This window comes from Oncorhynchus nerka, linkage group LG25, assembly GCF_034236695.1.
Source record: "Oncorhynchus nerka isolate Pitt River linkage group LG25, Oner_Uvic_2.0, whole genome shotgun sequence".
Taxonomy (NCBI): Eukaryota; Metazoa; Chordata; class Actinopteri; order Salmoniformes; family Salmonidae; genus Oncorhynchus; species Oncorhynchus nerka.
The window spans coordinates 31140506-31159623 of record NC_088420.1 but is presented as its reverse complement, the minus strand read 5'-3'; the positions used below and the strand labels follow the sequence as shown (position 1 = coordinate 31159623).

The 19118-nt window shown below is 45.7% G+C and overlaps 1 protein-coding gene across 2 annotated transcripts in view; it reads left to right on the top strand.

Annotated features, from left to right (window-relative positions):
• The window catches only part of LOC115109374 (breast cancer anti-estrogen resistance protein 1-like), a 127210-nt gene that overhangs the window by 53898 nt on the left and 54194 nt on the right, over nt 1–19118 (top strand). Inside the window, exon 1 of one of the 2 annotated variants that reach the window (XM_029634198.2) lies at nt 6523–6938. The exons of the other annotated variant lie outside the window; for it this stretch is intronic. Within the exon in view, the coding sequence (XP_029490058.2) occupies nt 6927–6938 (12 nt within the window). The 5' untranslated portion in view covers nt 6523–6926. Of the gene's footprint in view, nt 1–6522; nt 6939–19118 lie in introns of those variants that run through there. 2 annotated transcript variants of the gene reach the window in all.

Genomic DNA, 19118 nt, shown 5'->3' with positions numbered 1-19118 from the left:
TGGAGCCAGCGACCCCAGAGGCTGTGGGCCTCACAGGGGTAATGGTTGTCCCACTGGAGGATAGCTGTGAGGTGAACACACCTGACCTTACAGCGCTTTGCCCCTGTAGAATAAACACAGATTGGACAGAGACATGGAGAACACAGGTCCCTTCTTTCACTTCACAAGATCACTAACATGTCTGAGAGAGGCCAATAGTGGCAAGGGATATATAAGACTGGTTGACACCATGTACTTATTTGGTCGAAGGCTCTCCAATTACATACACTGAGTATACCAAACATTAGGAACACCTTCCTAATATTGAGTTGCACCCACTTTTCCCTCAGAACAGCCTCAATTCATCAGGGCATGGACTCTACAAGGTGTCAAAAGCATTCCACAGGGATTCTGGCCCATCTTGACTCTAATTGGCTGGATGTGCTTTGGGTGGTAGGCCATTCTTGATACACACAGGAAACTGTTGAGTGTGAAAACCCCAGCAGCGTAACAGTTCTTGACACATACCAGTGCGCCTGGCACCTACTACAATACCCTGTTCAAAGGCACTTCAATCTTTTGTCTTGCCCATTCACCACCTGAATGGCACACATACACAATGTCTCAAGGCTCAAAAATAGTTATTTACCTGTCTCCTCCCCTTCTTTTACACTAATTGAAGTGGATTTAACAAGTGACATCAATAAGGGATCATAGCTTTCACCTAGATTCACCTGGTCAGTCTGTGTGATGAAAAGAGCAGGTGTTCTTAATGTTTTGTACACTCAGTGTAGATCTCTGTGGTCATTCTGCAAGGACATTGGGACATGATTATGGTATGCTGGTCTTATGTTTGCAGTATAAACAAATGCAAATGTTATGATGGCAACTGATTCCATGGTACCTTGAGTTCTGTCATCTCCTAGGGGACAGTAGTGCTCTTTTACCCCCAGAGCCATATACAGTAGAGTACTTATATATCTCTATCTGCTCAACCCTGCTATGTGTTGACTAGTTCGTTAACAGCTCTGACCTGTATGTTATTCTCCTCCAATGAATAGTTTTCTGGCTGATACATTGTTTTTTATAATGGTTCCAAGGAGCGGAGAGCTCTTTTGAATTATGCGGGAGCAAGAAAGCTGATTGGAGTGCGGTGCATAGCTACAGAACTCATTATAGCTCTGTGAACCCTGACCCACACTGCTCATGTATTCCTCATTAGCTGTCAACTGTTGTCATGGCTTCACCAAGGCTAGGAACATTTGTGTGGCACTTGGACACGGGTTAGGTGTTGTTCCTGTGTTGAAATGAATACTTTAACGTTTGAACAAGTGTATTTATATTCCATATTTCTCTCTCCAGGCTTGCCTGGTCCATGATTCCCACCCACAAGGGAGGCTGTATGGCGGTAATATTATGGTAGCCTAGTTGACAGTTACAAATGGCTGAGCTGACTAATCAGATTAAATTAGGCTGTAGTCACACTTTAGTGAGAATTGTAATGAGATTACATTAGATGGCAGCTCCTGATGGCCTGTCATGGCTGACTCCGGTGCTCTCACCTCAACACCTCTCTGGGGCTGCCTGTGATTCTCTGTATACAGGGCTACAGCCTGGATCCAGTTCACACCCAAACACACATCATTCAGATGGAGCAGGTGAAAGGCATCTACACAGAAGCAGCTCTGCCTATGAACGGAGGGATTATTACAATTATGTGGAGGAGCATTGCTGAAATCATTCACATCCTTCTATGTTATCAGTAATGTCCATGAAGGCATCTGCTCTAAAGAATGTTCCAGCTATAGATTAGGAACATTGAAAAATGTGCTCATAGTGATGAACATCAATATAAGGGATATATTTCAAGTATATTGTAATTGTGTAATGCCTATTTTGGCGTGTTTAGTGACCATCTAGCTCCATTGTTTTGTTGTGACTCAGTCCTGCCATTGTGTCCATAGGAAAAGGTCCCCTTCCTGGAAATGATGGTTGGAAACCCCAACGTTATGGGGTTAATGTTAGAGTCACATTCCTACATTCCAACCAGGGGGAAGGAACACTGGGTTTGGATTTGTCACTGTGTGAGTTGTATGTCTATGTAAGTAAATATGTGTTTCTGTATGTCTTGAAAGAGAGAGAGTGTGTGTGTGTGTGTGTGTGTGTGTGTGTGTGTGTGTGTGTGTGTGTGTGTGTGTGTGTGTGTGTGTGTGTGTGTGTGTGTGTGTGTGTGTGTGTGTGTGTGTGTGTGTGGGTGTGTGATGATGGAATGAGAGAACAGCATTCTGACTGGCACCCTGGTGTTTCTGCGACATCATAGTGAGAGTAGTAATGTCATTTGTCAGTGTGTGTGTTTATGCAAGGAGCCCAGAGACTGATTGCAAATTTCACTAGTGGATTACTCCTCAGTGGAAGAGCTGTGGGCCAAACCAATGGCAGACACCCAACCATAATAGAGATTAAAATGAAAAAGCAAATCAGGAGAATCTAATTAAGTTGGCTGTGGAAGGATTGTGTTTATTTTTAGGGGGGCCGTTTGGGGCCTATAGGAGTTCCTTTGCATGCAGAACATCTCAGCGTGTGTTTCAGTGAGGAAGACATTCCTCCCTAAACACAGAGTTCCTCGTTTAGCCTGGAAATACAATTAGCCTCCCATTCTGCACACACAGAGATAATGCCATTTTACTTCCTGCCACATTAATGCTAATCTTTTTTTTATTGCAGCGAAAGAGAGGGAAATTTGCCCTGTGCTGCAGAGCGCTAATACTGAGGAACAGGCAGCGTTGTGGAGCAAGCTTTAATTTAAAAAAATACTCACTTTGTAGTTTTTAATCATCTCAGAATATTAACAAGCTTTGCTGATAAGAAAACAAATAAAAATGAAATATAAAATCAGAGTAAACAAATGCAATTATCTATGGAAATGATTGTTGAAGCTGTTCAGATCAATCCTATTACTCGGGGGGGGGGGGGATTTGTAAACACTTACAGTGATTATTGTTCTCCTATAGGGTTATGTTTTTATTTTATTCTGTGTATCCCAGATATCTGCGTCTTATCCTCTATCAGACGAATGGTGGGTGGGGAGGGGGGGTGGAGGGGTAAACCCTCCCTCAGGGACTGGGGCAAACTGGCAGTCTGGAAAATTGATCCAACATGTCAGATCACACTGTCAGAATCTTTGATGCTGCATCCTGTAAGAGGACACAACTTTGTCCTGTGTGTGTGTGTGTGTGTGTGTGTGTGTGTGTGTGTGTGTGTGTGTGTGTGTGTGTGTGTGTGTGTGTGTGTGTGTGTGTGTGTGTGTGTGTGTGTGTGTGTGTGTGTGTGTGTGTGTGTGTCACTGTCCATCCAACGTGTGCGTGCAAGCTTGGTTGTGTTTTGTTGTGGATGAGTGTATCACTGTGTTGTTGGACGATTCCCCGTCTTCCACCATAAGACTTTGAAAAGCCTGTATGTGATCGACTGCACAGCAGGACTGACAAAGTCACAACAAAAGAATCAGTCTTTAATTTTTCCCCTTCAAAGATGCGTGGATATTCATTTTGACCAGGGGGGCAGATGTCGTACACAACCATGTGCATTGTTTCACTCTCAGCCGCTATGAATGATGTCACAGTTGTGCGGCACGGGCCCATTCCCCACAGGACACCCTTTGTTATTATGCATAGTTTGGATACGAATGTGTGGATGATACAATTGATTGGAATCGAAATAATTGACTTTCTATTATAACGGCTCGCCAGCCAGAGGCTTACAGCTGTGGTGTTGTTAATCAGTCCAAATGACAGCTTGAGGTTTAGTCCAACCATAATAATGATTCAATATCTATTTAAATCATGGAATACTAAACCCCAGATTGTCACGGGCTTTGACTGAAATTCACCAAATCTCACTATAGAAGGGGCTCATTAAATGCTAAACATCACACGCATGATTGAAGAAGTCATTTGCAAGGGGTTAATGAAGTAATTAGTGATCAGCGTGATTCGCCATTGTGAGTTGGTTTTGGCGAGATAGTGGAGGGAGAGTTGGAGAGACCGTGTTCCTGCCCAGCGATAGCCCCAGTAGAAGGACTTCTGGGCTCCCATCAGAGAAACACAAACAATCTCAATTCACTAGGAAACAGGATTTCCATATTCACATTTGGTGACCGACATCTCTTGTCCACCTCAATAATAAATCTGGCCCCCCTCAGACAGAACAAAGGGAAGACATTGTTTTCAGGCATTTGTAAAATGTCTGTGTGACATAGGTTACGTGCTGGCCGGAGCAGGGGGCTCTAGGGCTGTGGCGGGTGAGGCTGGGCCTGGAGAGGTGCTCAATGTGTAGGTGTGAGGAATGCATGGGCAGCCGGACAGCCCTGGTCCGGACAACACCAGCACAATGGACCAGTGTTCTGCTGCACAGCACCGACAGAACCCACAGACCCCACATGCAAGCCACACAGACCCACTTGGACTGAAAGTGTTAGGGCACACAGATAGAACTCACCACAGAACAGTGACATGAATGTGTCTGAATTATGTGCTGAGGATGCAGCTGTCTACGCCTGTGATTATTCCTGGTAGTTGACTGTTGTATCTTCTTGTCTGTGATATTCAGCCACCACAGCAGTAGTCTATGGACAGGTCTATCTGTGTAGAATCATTGAATGCCTGTCGTATCGTCGTGCAGTATGTTGACAGGTAGTTAAGCCTGTTACCCTGGGCCAGGGGATTGATTAGTGGGCCCTGGTGGGGGGGGCTCATTAGCTGAGTAGTGAGAGGGGACGAAGGGAGGAGGGGCAAATTGAAATGGTGTCTGACTCTGATGTGATGGTCTAATCTGGTCTAGCTCTCTGTTTAATTGACAGCTGTGATCTCACCCAGGCTCTGATGAGAGAAACTGGGACTGTTGCACAGGTCCCATGAGACCATGTAAAACTGTGAACTGCAGAAGTGTGTGTGTGTGCTAGCATATGTGTGTATTGAGCGCCAGAAGTGAGTCTACTTCAGTGAAACTGCTCAATCACCATGGACACCTCAGGACCTCTGGCTTTTTGAAATGCAGATTTTATATCAAGATTAGAATGAACATTTCTCCGATCACATTAAATCGGGGGAATGTTTTTGATGTGACACCAGCCTACTCTTCAAGCCCCCTAATGCTGTTTTGCTCCCTCTTCTCGGTTTGTGTTCTGAGGCTTGACAGCCGTGCCTGCTACCTCAGTGATTTGACCTTTACCCCTGAGCAGTGACCCACGGGAGGATGTCAGCTCAGTGTGAGAATAGCCCTGCTAGACTGTCACTTCACCTCTGTCTCCCACAGTCCTGCCAGCCAGCCTGCTTATGCAGCATTGGCCCAATTTCTGGTGCTTTCTGTGGTGTTTTTCTTCTCTGTGGTCTATGATTGTAGGATGTGTTGTTGCCCTCTCTGCATTACACCACTTTGACTGTCTATGTAGGCTATGTTGTGGTCTACACAAAGCCCTCATGCTGTAAGGCCTATTATGACCTGGATAATGTGGCCCCTCCCCCTTCACACCACACAGCTCCCACCTTTCTGAAAACACATTCTCACCTTCACATACCTCACTCATACCAATACTCTCTTCCGTGTACCTTTCTTACTCATAACATACCCACACTCTCTACATTTGAATCGGTGTATACCACATGAAGGTGAGTCCTGTTTGAGAGTTTGACATATCTGTCTGGAGACGGAATGGTTCCACTGGAAGACATTTGTGTTGATTTAGTTCTGGAATATTGATTAAGGAGTAGGGACTGCATTTGACCTCATGACCTCCTGACCTGCTCAATCTGAGTTAGATGATTAACTAAGTGTTGGATGTCATCCCTCATGTTTGCCCTGACAGTATTGTGAGATTTGCATTGTGAAACTAGTTATGCTATACCGTTATACAGTTATTGTGTTACACGGACAAGCCTTGCGCTGTGTTTGTTGAGTTAGGGTCTCCGTGGGCGACACTAACGTTTTAGTTCCACCCAGTTGATTTTTAGTTTCTTCTTATTCCCAGCAAATGAAATGTAAGCTGAGGGAACAATTAGAACTAGTGTACTGGGAATGGATTTGAACGTGTGTGCTGCACAATATACACGCTGCCCTCAAATGTGTTTAGACATACATTGCTGGAGGGATTCACCTTTAAGACCAGAGTGTATAATCTGCTCATGTATCTGAGCAACAATGCAAGACCAATGAGATGAATAAGAAATAAGAATTGTTTTTGGGAGGAGGGAAATGCCAAGTGAGTAGAATCTAAAAATGGAGATGAATTGATGAGATAGAAAAGAGTGAGCCAAGGTGGCTGGGGGAGGTATGTGTGTTCTGCTGCTGCTTGAACCTTAGAAAAACGGAGTTTCTGTGTCCCTCCAAGGTCTGAACACAGCACTAAACATTCCACACAGCCAGGGGGAGATGAGAAGGCAAGAGTCATTAACATAAAAATAGGTCCTTCGACCAATCACAGACCGGGAGTGGGAATGTCGGGATGTGCAGGAACTGGTGGGTGTCAGGTTACTGAGCATTCTTCTCTCCCTCCACTGGCCAGAGAGAGGGAGAGAGGAAGTCGGAGAAAGAGCTAAGGACAGTCTCATTCTTGCCCTCTGAGATCACAGTGCCGGAGAATGTGTTAGAATCTGACCAAGTCTTTCTGCCTGGGAGCGAGACAACCGGGAACTTTAACTGGTGGCTAGACACAGGGCTTGTTTCCAGGACACAGGGCTTGTTTCCAGGACACAGGGCTTGTTTCCAGGACACAGGGCTTGTTTCCAGGGCACAGGGCTTGTTTCCAGGACACAGGGCTTGTTTCCAGGACACAGGGCTTGTTTCCAGGACACCGGGCTTGTTTCCAGGGCACAGGGCTTGTTTCCAGGGCTAAATCTCTGCCCTGTTGCTCCGGTCTGGAGTCTGTCGGACGGACTCGCACTATAGGGCTGAAAATGAACTATCTGGTGAGTGTTTAATGTGAATGTTTGTGGGTTAGCTGTTTTTGTTGCTGTGTGAACACTTTGGTTAGGACATGCTAAATGCCCCAGCTGGGAAAGAGTAGAGAGGTGGATAAAAAGAGAGGGAGGGCAGGACATTGAGGGACGAATAGGAAAAGAGTGGTGAGGACTTTAGTAAAAATGTTAAAAACCTTACCTTTTGTTGGTACTCAGCACGGTTTACTTTGTGTGCTGCGTGTCTCGTTATGTGTATTGGGTTGTGTGTTTTTAGATAGAAATGTGAAGTTCTAATGCTACATAATGCTACATACCAGTTCCTGAAGAAAGCTTAGTGTTCTGTCCTGTATGCCTTGTAAAGGCCCCTCTCTTCTGAAAGGGGAGAATTGGAGGGCTTAAGACACTTAGAAGAACAGGCTTTGGAACAGCCAGACAGGAGAGAGAGCCATGGAGATCCGCTGCTCAGCTGACTCAGGAGAAAGTTGAAAGATTAAGGTTTTGAGGAGAGAAAATAGTCCTGCTGCTGGAGTCTAGGCACTACCGTTCCTTACTATTGTTTGAAAGTGTTGGCATTCTGTCAGCTTGTAGTGCTGTAATTACACAGGGGTTTGGTATTTGGTTGACAGGACCATACTGTATTTCCATCTGAGAGGCTTATGCTCTTTAGCAGCACTGGGGCCGACCCCCTGGAGAGGGCTGGTATAGTCCCACTGTTTGTCCCCTGGTCTGGGCATTCACACACACATTAGAAAGCTTTAACACAATGGACAAACACCACTGACATCACCACATATGTATTTAGATGAGGGTAGCTTTTCCTGTAGCTATCTAAAATGAACTGTATTTGATTGGTGGGTATGTAGATGGAAGGTTTAGGCTACATTTTTCGGAGAGATTTTTTATTTCAAATCAAATGTTATTCCCAGACTGGCCTTGATAACCATGCCTTTAGAGAAAGACTCAACCTGACAATAGCGTTAATAGTTTGCAACGTGCTAGCTATCAGCTTGCTATTTCAGAATGAGGGATTAATGAGACCCGGAAGTGATGCTAGTGTATAAATAGATGAAGTCGTTTCCCACCAATCAGTATTAGTGAGTGAGTGGGGGAGTTTGTGGTGGTCAAATGAGCAGAGGCCTACAAAGAGATCAGCTGAGTAACCCATGTTGCCCAGGCCTGACTCACCTCTGACTGACTCACCGCCCCCTGCCTGGGCTCTGGGTGCTGACATGGAATCCCCCCCCCCTGTCACCCCCTAGGAGGTCTGGCAGTGAAACTCCTCTCCTAGTCCGTTCCATCATTTCACTCAGAGGGATTACAGGTGTCACACAGTCACTGAGCGTAGTAATAACAGACACCAGGCTGTGACAGGCAAGGACTAGTGGGAAGGAAGGTTGATTCAGGTAGGGTTAGTCAGTCCACACAGGTGAAATTTTGCACAACCAAAAGTGAGTCATAGGGTTTCAGATATAGGTTAAAAACGAATGTAGAATACATATCGAACATATGAAGATGTGTTAGTGTCTCAAATACATACAGTGCAGTGTGCTATCATGCAAATAAATTCAAGTTATTCCTTGTCTTAAATTTGTTATCATGTAGGTGGCTGCTAAACATAATAATGTCCTGGTGTTTCTCAAAGAGCTTTAAGTCTAAGCAATGTTACAGAGAAAACTACAGGTTTGAAACGGACCTTGATTTGTGGCTGGCAGTCATGCTATGGGCCTAATCCCTTAAACACAATGCACCCAGTCCCTTCCCTAGCTAGCGTTGACAGGATCTTTCTCTCCTCCCAGTTTAGCTGCAAACAACTGGGCCCGGGGGCAAATGTTTTCTGTTGTAATCAAACCGTGGGTTCCCCAGGGCACCTGCTTTATGTGGTGGATAATTGGGCTTTACTGGAGGATTAAATCAAGTCAAATCAAACTTTATTTGCCACATGCGCTGAATACAACAAGTGGAGACTTTAGACTGAAATGCTTACTTTACAAGCCCTTAACCAACAGAGCTGTTCAAGAAGAAATTATTTACCAAGTAGGCTAAAATAAAAAGTCCTAATAAAAAGTAACACAATAAGAATAAGAATAACAATAACGAGGCTAAAAACACAGGGCACCGGTACCGAGTCAGTGTGTCAGGCTAGTTGAGGTAATCTGTACATGTAGGTGGGGGTGAAGTGACTATGCATAGGTAACAAACAAACAGCAATTAGCAGCAGTGTACAAGAGGGGTTGGGGGGGTTGTTGTTCAGCAGTCTAATGTTGAGGAGCCGAGACTTGGCGCTCCGGTACCGCTTGCCGTACGGTAGCAGAGAAAACAGTCTATAACTTGGGTGACTGGAGTCTCTGACAATTTTATGGGCTTTCCTCTGACACCGCCTATTATACTATTATATAGGTCCTTGATGGCAGGAAGCTTGGCCCCAGTGATGTACTGGGCTATTCACACTACCCTCTGTAGCACCTTACGGTCAGATGCCGAGCAGTTGCCATACCAGGCGGTGATGCAACCGGTCAGGATGCTCTCGATGGTGCAGCTGTAGAACCTTTTGAGGATCAGGGGTAGAGGTTGACCGATTATGATTTTTCAATGCCGATACTGATACTGATTATTGGAGGACCAAAAAAAGCCGATACAGATTAATCGGCCAATTTTAAATATATAAATATATATATATATTTGTAATAATGACAATTACAACAGTACTGAATGAACAATGAACACTTTAATTTGAACTTAATATAATACATCAATAAAATCAATTTAGTCTCAAATAAATAATGAAACATGTTCAATTTGGTTTAAATAATGCAAAAACAAAGTGTTGGAGAAGAAAGTAAAAATGCAATATGTGCCATGTAAGAAAGCTAACGTTTAAGTTCCTTGCTCAGAACATGAGAACATATTTTTTTATTTTTTTTATTACCTTTATTTAACTAGGCAAGTCAGTTAAGAACAAATTCTTATTTTCAATGACGGCCTAGGAATAGTTAACTGCCTGTTCAGGGGCAGAATGACAGATTTGTACCTTGTCAGCTCGGGGGTTTTAACTTGCAACCTTCCGGTTACTAGTCCACCGCTCTAACCACTAGGCTACCCTATGAAAGCTGGTGGTTCCTTTTAACATGAGTCTTCAATATTCCCAGTAAAAAGTTTTAGGTCGTAGTTATTATAGGACTATTACTCTCTATACCATTTGTATTTCATATACCTTTGACTATTGGATGTTCTAATAGGCACTTTAGTATTGCCAGCCTAATCTCGGGAGTTGATAAGTCATAAACAGCGCAATGCTTCAAGCATTGCGAAGAGCTGCTGGCAAATGCAGGAAAGTGCTGTTTGAATGAATGCTTACGAGCCTGCTGCTGCCTACCACCGCTCAGTCAGACTGCTCTATCAAATCATAGACTTAATTATAATATAATAACACACAGATATACGATCCTTAGGTCATTAATATGGTCAAATCCGGAAACTATCATTTTGAAAACAAAACGTTTATTCTTTCAGTGAAATATGGAACCGTTCCGTATTTTATCTAACGGTTGGCATCCATAAGTCTAAATATTGCTGTTACATTGCACAACCGTCAATGTTATGTGATAATTACGTAAAATTCAGGCAAATTAGTTTGCAATGAGACAGGCGGCCCAAACTGTTGCATATACCCTGACTCTACGTGCAATGAACGCAAGATAAGTGACACAATTTCCCTACTTTAATATTGCCTGCAAACATGATTTTCTTTTAGCTAAATATGCAGGTTTAAAAAATATATATGTTGATTTTAAGAAAGGCATTGATGTTTATGGTTAGGTACATTCGTGCATCGATTGTGCTTTTTTCGCAAATGCTCTTTTGTTAAATCATCCCCCGTTTGGCGAAGTTGACTGTCTTTGTTAGGAAGAAATAGTCTTCACACAGTTCGCAACGAGCCAGGCGGCCCAAACTGCTGCATATACCCTGACTCTGTTGCACAGAACGCAAGAGAAGTGACACAATTTCCCAAGTTAAAAGAAATTCATGTTAGCAGGCAATATTAACTAAATATGCAGGTTTAAAAATATATACTTGTGTATAGATTTTAAGAAAGGCGTTGATGTGTATGGTTAGGTACCCATTGGTGCAACGACAGTGCTTTTTTCGCGAATGTGCTTGATAAATCACCTGTTTGGCGAAGTAGGCTGGGATTCAATTATAAATTAACAGGCACCGCATCGATTATATGCAACGCAGGACAAGCTAGATAAACTAGTAATATCATCAACCATGTGTAGTTAACTACTGATTATGTTAAGATTGATTGTTTTTAATAAGATACGTTTAATGCTAATTAGCACCTTGCCTTGGCTCCTTGCTGCACTCGCATAACAGGTAGTCAGCTTGCCACGCAGCCTCCTCGTGGAGTGCAATGTAATCGGCCATGATCGGTGTCCAAAAATGCCGATTACCAATTGTTATGAAAACTTGAAATCGGCCCTAATTAATCGGCCATTCCGATTAATCGGTCAACCTCTAATCTGGGGACCCATGCCAAGTCTTTTCAGCCTCCTGAGGGGGAAATGGTTTTGTCGTGCCCTCTTCACGACTGTATTGGTATGTTTGGATCATGCTAGTTCGTTGGTGATGTGGACACCAAGGAACTTGAAACTCTCAACCTGCTCCACTACAGCCCCGTCAATGTTAATGGGGGCCTGTTCGGCCCGGCTTTTCCTCTAGTCCACGATCAGCTCCTTTGTCTTGAGAGGTTGTTGTCCTGGCACCACACTACCAGTTCTCTGACCTCCTCCTTATAGGTCGTCTCGCTCCGGGTTGGAGCGAGCGGTCGCATCTGCACTCGGTCCGCAGGTAGTATTACATTTCATTACATTTCATTATACATTATACATTTCATTATAGTACAACGGTTTGATTTGTCTAATCTTAGCAATTTCTTCTTAGCTAGCTACATAGCCGTCTTTCTATCATAGATAATTGCGTAATTATCGTATTTCGTCGTCCTAACACAGTCTACACTGCCCTGCAGCTAGCCAGCTAGCTAACGTCCACCGTTAGCTAGTCCACCGTCTACCGATTAGCAACGGTTTGATTTGTCTAATCTTAGCAATTTCTTCTTAGCTAGCTACATAGCCGTCTTTGTATCATAGATAATTGCGTAATTATCGTATTTCGTCGTCCTAACGCAGTCTACACTGCCCTGCAGCTAGCCAGCTAGCTAACGTCCACCGTTAGCTAGTCCACCGTCTACCGATTAGCAGCACAACTATTACACTCAACTGAACGACTTGATTAGTGTAGTGTTAGCTAGCTACATAGTTGTCTTTGCTGTCTTCGTATCCAAGATAATTGTGTAGTTAGAGTGTGTAGTTTTAGAGTGATTATCTTAATTTACCGAGGTTAGCTAGCCAGCTATTTGTCGTCCTTAACGTAGGAGACACTCCTAGCTAGCCAACAGCTAGCCAACGTCTACCGAACAGAACTTCCGCACTCAACAATCCGGTCGCATTTCGATTCGCTCCACAGGTAGTATCACATTTTTAATTTCATTTCATTACAGTACAACGGCTTGATTTGTTTGATCGTAGCTAGCTACATAGCTAGCTACATAGCCGTCTGTGTATCAAAGATAATTGTGTAGTCTTGAGCGATTTCCTAGGTTAGCTAGCCAGCTATTGTCGTTCTTTTAACGCAACGTAACGTAATCAACACTGCTAGCTAGCCAGCTAGCCCCGAATAGCAGCACAGTAGCACAGTAGGAACTATTACACTCAACGGAACGACTTGATTAGTGTAGTGTCAACAACGCAGACACTGCCAGCTAGCCTACATAGTCAACAACACAGCCTCTGCCAGCTAGCCTACTTCAGCAGTACTGTATCATTTAATCATTTTAGTCAATAAGATTCTTGCTACGTAAGCTTAACTTTCTGAACACTCGAGACGTGTAGTCCACTTGTCATTCCAATCCCCTTTGCATTAGCGTAGCCTCTTGTGTAGCCTGTCAACTATGTGTCTGTCTATCCCTGTTCTCTCCTCTCTGCACAGACCATACAAACGCTCCACACCGCGTGGCCGCGGCCACCCTAATCTGGTGGTCCCAGCGCACGACCCACGTGGAGTTCCAGGTCTCCGGTAGCCTCTGGAACTGCCGATCTGCGGCCAACAAGGCAGAGTTCATCTCAGCCTATGCCTCCCTCCAGTCCCTCGACTTCTTGGCACTGACGGAAACATGGATCACCACAGACAACACTGCTACTCCTACTGCTCTCTCTTCGTCTGCCCACGTGTTCTCGCACACCCCGAGAGCTTCTGGTCAGCGGGGTGGTGGCACCGGGATCCTCATCTCTCCCAAGTGGTCATTCTCTCTTTCTCCCCTTACCCATCTGTCTATCGCATCCTTTGAATTCCATGCTGTCACAGTTACCAGCCCTTTCAAGCTTAACATCCTTATCATTTATCGCCCTCCAGGTTCCTCGGAGAGTTCATCAATGAGCTTGATGCCTTGATAAGCTCCTTTCCTGAGGACGGCTCACCTCTCACAGTTCTGGGCGACTTTAACCTCCCCACGTCTACCTTTGACTCATTCCTCTCTGCCTCCTTCTTTCCACTCCTCTCCTCTTTTGACCTCACCCTCTCACCTTCCCCCTACTCACAAGGCAGGAAATACGCTCGACCTCATCTTTACTAGATGCTGTTCTTCCACTAACCTCATTGCAACTCCTCCAAGTCTCCGACCACTACCTTGTATCCTTTTCCCTCTCGCTCTCATCCAACACCTCCCACACTGCCCCTACTCGGATGGTATCGCGCCGTCCCAACCTTCGCTCTCTCTCTCCCGCTACTCTCTCCTCTTCCATCCTATCATCTCTTCCCTCTGCTCAAACCTTCTCCAACCTATCTCCTGATTCTGCCTCTTCAACCCTCCTCTCCTCCCTTTCTGCATCCTTTGACTCTCTATGTCCCCTATCCTCCAGGCCGGCTCGGTCCTCCCTCCCGCTCCGTGGCTCGGGACGACTCATTGCGAGCTCACAGAACAGGGCTCCGGGCAGCCGAGCGGAAATGGAGGAAAACTCGCCTCCTGCGGACCTGACATCCTTTCACTCCCTCCTCTCTACATTTTCCTCTTCTCTCTCTGCTGCTAAAGCCACTTTCTACCACTCTAAATTCCAAGCATCTGCCTCTAACCCTAGGAAGCTCTTTGCAACCTTCTCCTCCCTCCTGAATCCTCCCCCCCTCCTCCCTCTCTGCAGATGACTTCGTCAACCATTTTGAAAAGAAGGTCGACGACATCCGATCCTCGTTTGCTAAGTCAAACGACACCGCTGGTTCTGCTCACACTGCCCTACCCTGTGCTCTGACCTCTTTCTCCCCTCTCTCTCCAGATGAAATCTCGCGTCTTGTGACGGCCGGCCGCCCAACAACCTGCCCGCTTGACCCTATCCCCTCCTCTCTTCTCCAGACCATTTCCGGTGACCTTCTCCCTTACCTCACCTCGCTCATCAACTCATCCCTGACCGCTGGCTACGTCCCTTCCGTCTTCAAGAGAGCGAGAGTTGCACCCCTTCTGAAAAAACCTACACTCGATCCCTCCGATGTCAACAACTACAGACCAGTATCCCTTCTTTCTTTTCTCTCCAAAACTCTTGAACGTGCCGTCCTTGGCCAGCTCTCCCGCTATCTCTCTCAGAATGACCTTCTTGATCCAAATCAGTCAGGTTTCAAGACTAGTCATTCAACTGAGACTGCTCTTCTCTGTATCACGGAGGCGCTCCGCACTGCTAAAGCTAACTCTCTCTCCTCTGCTCTCATCCTTCTAGACCTATCGGCTGCCTTCGATACTGTGAACCATCAGATCCTCCTCTCCACCCTCTCCGAGTTGGGCATCTCCGGGCGCGGCCCATGCTTGGATTGCGTCCTACCTGACAGGTCGCTCCTACCAGGTGGCGTGGCGAGAATCTGTCTCCTCACCACGCGCTCTCACCACTGGTGTCCCCCAGGGCTCTGTTCTAGGCCCTCTCCTATTCTCGCTATACACCAAGTCACTTGGCTCGGTCATAACCTCACATGGTCTCTCCTATCATTGCTATGCAGACGACACACAATTAATCTTCTCCTTTCCCCCCTCTGATGACCAGGTGGCGAATCGCATCTCTGCATGTCTGGCAGACATATCAGTGTGGATGACGGATCACCACCTCAAGCTGAACCTCGGCAAGACGGAGCTGCTCTTCCTCCCGGGGAAGGACTGCCCGTTCCATGATCTCGCCATCACGGTTGACAACTCCATCGTGTCCTCCTCCCAGAGCGCTAAGAACCTTGGCGTGATCCTGGACAACACCCTGTCGTTCTCAACTAACATCAAGGCGGTGGCCCGTTCCTGTAGGTTCATGCTCTACAACATCCGCAGAGTACGACCCTGCCTCACACAGGAAGCGGCGCAGGTCCTAATCCAGGCACTTGTCATCTCCCGTCTGGATTACTGCAACTCGCTGTTGGCTGGGCTCCCTGCCTGTGCCATTAAACCCCTACAACTCATCCAGAACGCCGCAGCCCGTCTGGTGTTCAACCTTCCCAAGTTCTCTCACGTCACCCCGCTCCTCCGCTCTCTCCACTGGCTTCCAGTTGAAGCTCGCATCCGCTACAAGACCATGGTGCTTGCCTACGGAGCAGTGAGGGGAACGGCACCTCAGTACCTCCAGGCTCTGATCAGGCCCTACACCCAAACAAGGGCACTGCGTTCATCCACCTCTGGCCTGCTCGCCTCCCTACCACTGAGGAAGTACAGTTCCCGCTCAGCCCAGTCAAAACTGTTCGCTGCTCTGGCCCCCCAATGGTGGAACAAACTCCCTCACGACGCCAGGACAGCGGAGTCAATCACCACCTTCCGGAGACACCTGAAACCCCACCTCTTTAAGGAATACCTAGGATAGGATAAAGTAATCCTTCTCACCCCCCCCCCCCCTTAAAAATAGATGCACTATTGTAAAGTCGCTGTTCCACTGGATGTCATAAGGTGAAAACACCAATTTGTAAGTCGCTCTGGATAAGAGCGTCTGCTAAATGACTTAAATGTAAATGTCTCATCGTTGTCGGTGATCAGGCCTACCACTGTTGTGTCGTCAGCAAACTGAATGATGGTGTTGGAGTCGTGTTTCGCAGTCGTGGGTGAACGGGGAATACAGGAATAAGTACACACCCCGAGGGGCCCCAGTGTTAAGGATCAGCGTGGCAGACGTGTTGTTGCATACGTTAACCATCTGGGGGCGGCCCATCAGGAAGTCCAAGATCCAGTTGCAGAGGGAGGTGTTTATTCCCAGAGTCCTTAGCTTAATGATGAGCTTTGTGGGCACTATGTTGTTGAACGTTGAGCTGTAGTCAATGAACAGCATTCCCACATAGGTGTTCCTTTTGTCCAGGTGGAAAAGGGCAGTGTGGAGTGCGATTGAGATTGCGTCATCTGTGGATCTGTTGGGGTGATATGCAAATTGGAGTGTGTTTAGGGTGTCCAGGAGGATGCTGTTGATGTGAGCCATGACCAGCCTTTCAAAGCACTTCATGGCTACCGACGTGAGTATTCATTTAGGCAGGTTACCTTCGCTTCCTTGGGCACAGGGACTATGGTGGTCTGCTTAAAACATGTAGGTATTACAGACTCGGTCAGGGAGAGGTTGAAAATGTCAGTGAACACACTTGACAGTTGGTCCCAGCATGCTTTGAGTACACATTCTGGTAATCCGTCTGTCCCAGCGGCTTTGTGAATGTTGACCTATTAAAGGTTTTGTTCACGTTGTCTACCGAGAGCGTTATCACACAGTCATCCAGAACAGCTGGTGCTCTTGTGCATGCTTCGGTGTTGCTTGCCTCGAAGTGAGCATAAAAGGCCTTTAACTCGTCTGGTAGGCTCGCTTCCCTGGGCAGCTCGCCTCTGGGTTTCCCTTTGTAGTCCATAATAGTTTTCAAGCCCTGCCACATCCGACGAGCGTCAGAGCGGGTGAAGTAGGATTCAATCTTAATCCTGTATTGACACTTTGCTTGTTTGATGGTTCGTATGAGGGCATAGTGGGATTTCTTATAAGCGTCGGGATTAGTTTCCCGCTCCTTGAAATGGCAGCTCTAGCCTTTAGCTCGATGCGGATGTTGCCTGTAATCCTTGGCTTTTGGTTAGGATATGTACGTACAGTCACTGTGGGGACGACATCATCGATGCACTTATTGATGAAGCCGATGACTGAGGTGGTGTATTCCTCAATGCCTTTGGATGAATCCCGGATCATTTTCCAGTCTATTCTAGCAAAACAGTCCTGTAGTGTAGCTTCCACGTCATCTGACCACCAGTGAGCGAGTCACTGGTACTTCCTGCTTTAGTTTTTGTTTGTTAGCAGGAATCATGAGGATAGAATTATGGTCAGATTTGCCAAATGGAGGGTGGGGGAGAGCTTTGTATGCATCTCTGTGTGTGGAATAAAGGTGGTCTTGGATTTTTTTTCCCCTGCTTGCACATGTGACATGCTGGTAAGACTTTGGTAAAACTTATGTTAAAATTTATGTTTGCCTGCATTGAAGTCCCTGGCCACTAAGAGTGCCGCTTCTGGGTGAGCATTTTCTTCCTTGCTTATGGCCTTATAGAGTTGGTTGAGTGCGATCTTAGTGCCAGCATTGGTCTGTGGTGGTAAATAGATGGCTACGAATAATACAGTTGAGAACTCTCTTAGTAGATAGTGTGGATGACAGGTTATCATAAGGTACTACGATGTTACAGTTTTTAATGTCCAGTCGGTAGGATAATCTTAATGGTAGGACATCAATTTTATTTTCCAAATATTGCACGTTAGCAAGAAGAATGGAAGGCATTGGGAGTTTACTCGCTCGCCTCCGGATTCTGGGAAGGATCCCTGATCTGCGTCCCCTTTTCCGGCGTCTTTTCTTCACACAAAAGGCTTGGATCTGGGCCTGTTCCAGTGAAAGCAGGATATCCTTCTCGTCAGACTCGTTAAAGGAAAAAGTTTCTTCCATTCCACGCTGAGTAATCGCTTTTCTGATGTCCAGAAGTTATTTTCGGTCATTAGAGACGGTAGCAGCAACATTACGGACACAATAACTTAAAAACTTAACTAAATAGCACAATTGGTTGGGAGAATGTAAAACGTCAGCCATGTTCTTTGGCGCCATCTTTTCGAGGCAGAGACGGAGGGAGTTTAGATAAGAATTCTGTTGCGGAGCAGAACACCTAGCTAGTCCTACACCAGGCAAAATGGATTCTGCACAAAGAGCAGGATTTCAGCTCTGTCTGGTATGGTTCCAAATAGCGCTGGGCTTTCTTCTCACATAGCCAATCACAAAGGTTGCTTTGATGCCCTTGGGGCAGTTAAACGGACCAGGGAATGTTGTTGTCAAAGCTAACAAAACTGAACACATATCCACTGATCTTTTATCTAAACATATAGACTGAGGTAGGTTTGTGAGGTGCATGCAGATGGTCTAAAAACCCATGGAGCTGTGCCACTTCTGCTTGATTGAGCTTTCAATGTCCATCCTGACTTATAGTACAGTAGGCCTATCCACATCTTTTCTGTGTATTTTGGTTCCCCTGAAATGTATCAGAGTGCTCCCTGAATTCCTGCATGGCCTTGTCTCTCACACAAAACCACTGAAATGTTTGTCTGAGGTCACAATGATGTTTCATGCTCTGGAAAATAATTTTATCTCCACTGTATCCCCACTCAAGGCTGTAATTTTAGGATTTATTGTTGGTCATTGTGAGAATTCTATGCAAGATTTTACCATTGTGACTGCCTGTGCTTATGGATGAGAGGAGAAAGTGTTTCTGGTATGTAGATAGGAGAAATCAAGACTGTGATGAACTGGGTGTCCTTCCTTTCTCTGTATGTGATTACAACAGAGTGGAACTGCTGTCTGGTTTGTGTGTTGTTCCGCTACACTCTCACCAGTTAGCCTGTCACTCAGTCTTGTGCAATGGGCGGAGTTCCAGCACTTTGTTGAAGCCTGTAGCTACAAGAATCAGAGATGTTTTCTTACTGTTGTTGAAACTTGACTTGACAGGGAGGAGAGGTTGAAGATCTTTGTGTGTTATTTATCTGTTATTTCCACCTTGAGATGATTCATAAGAGTGGCAGCCACGTTAGTATGCTTTAGTGTTAATGTGTATAAGATAAGATCAGATTTGAAAGA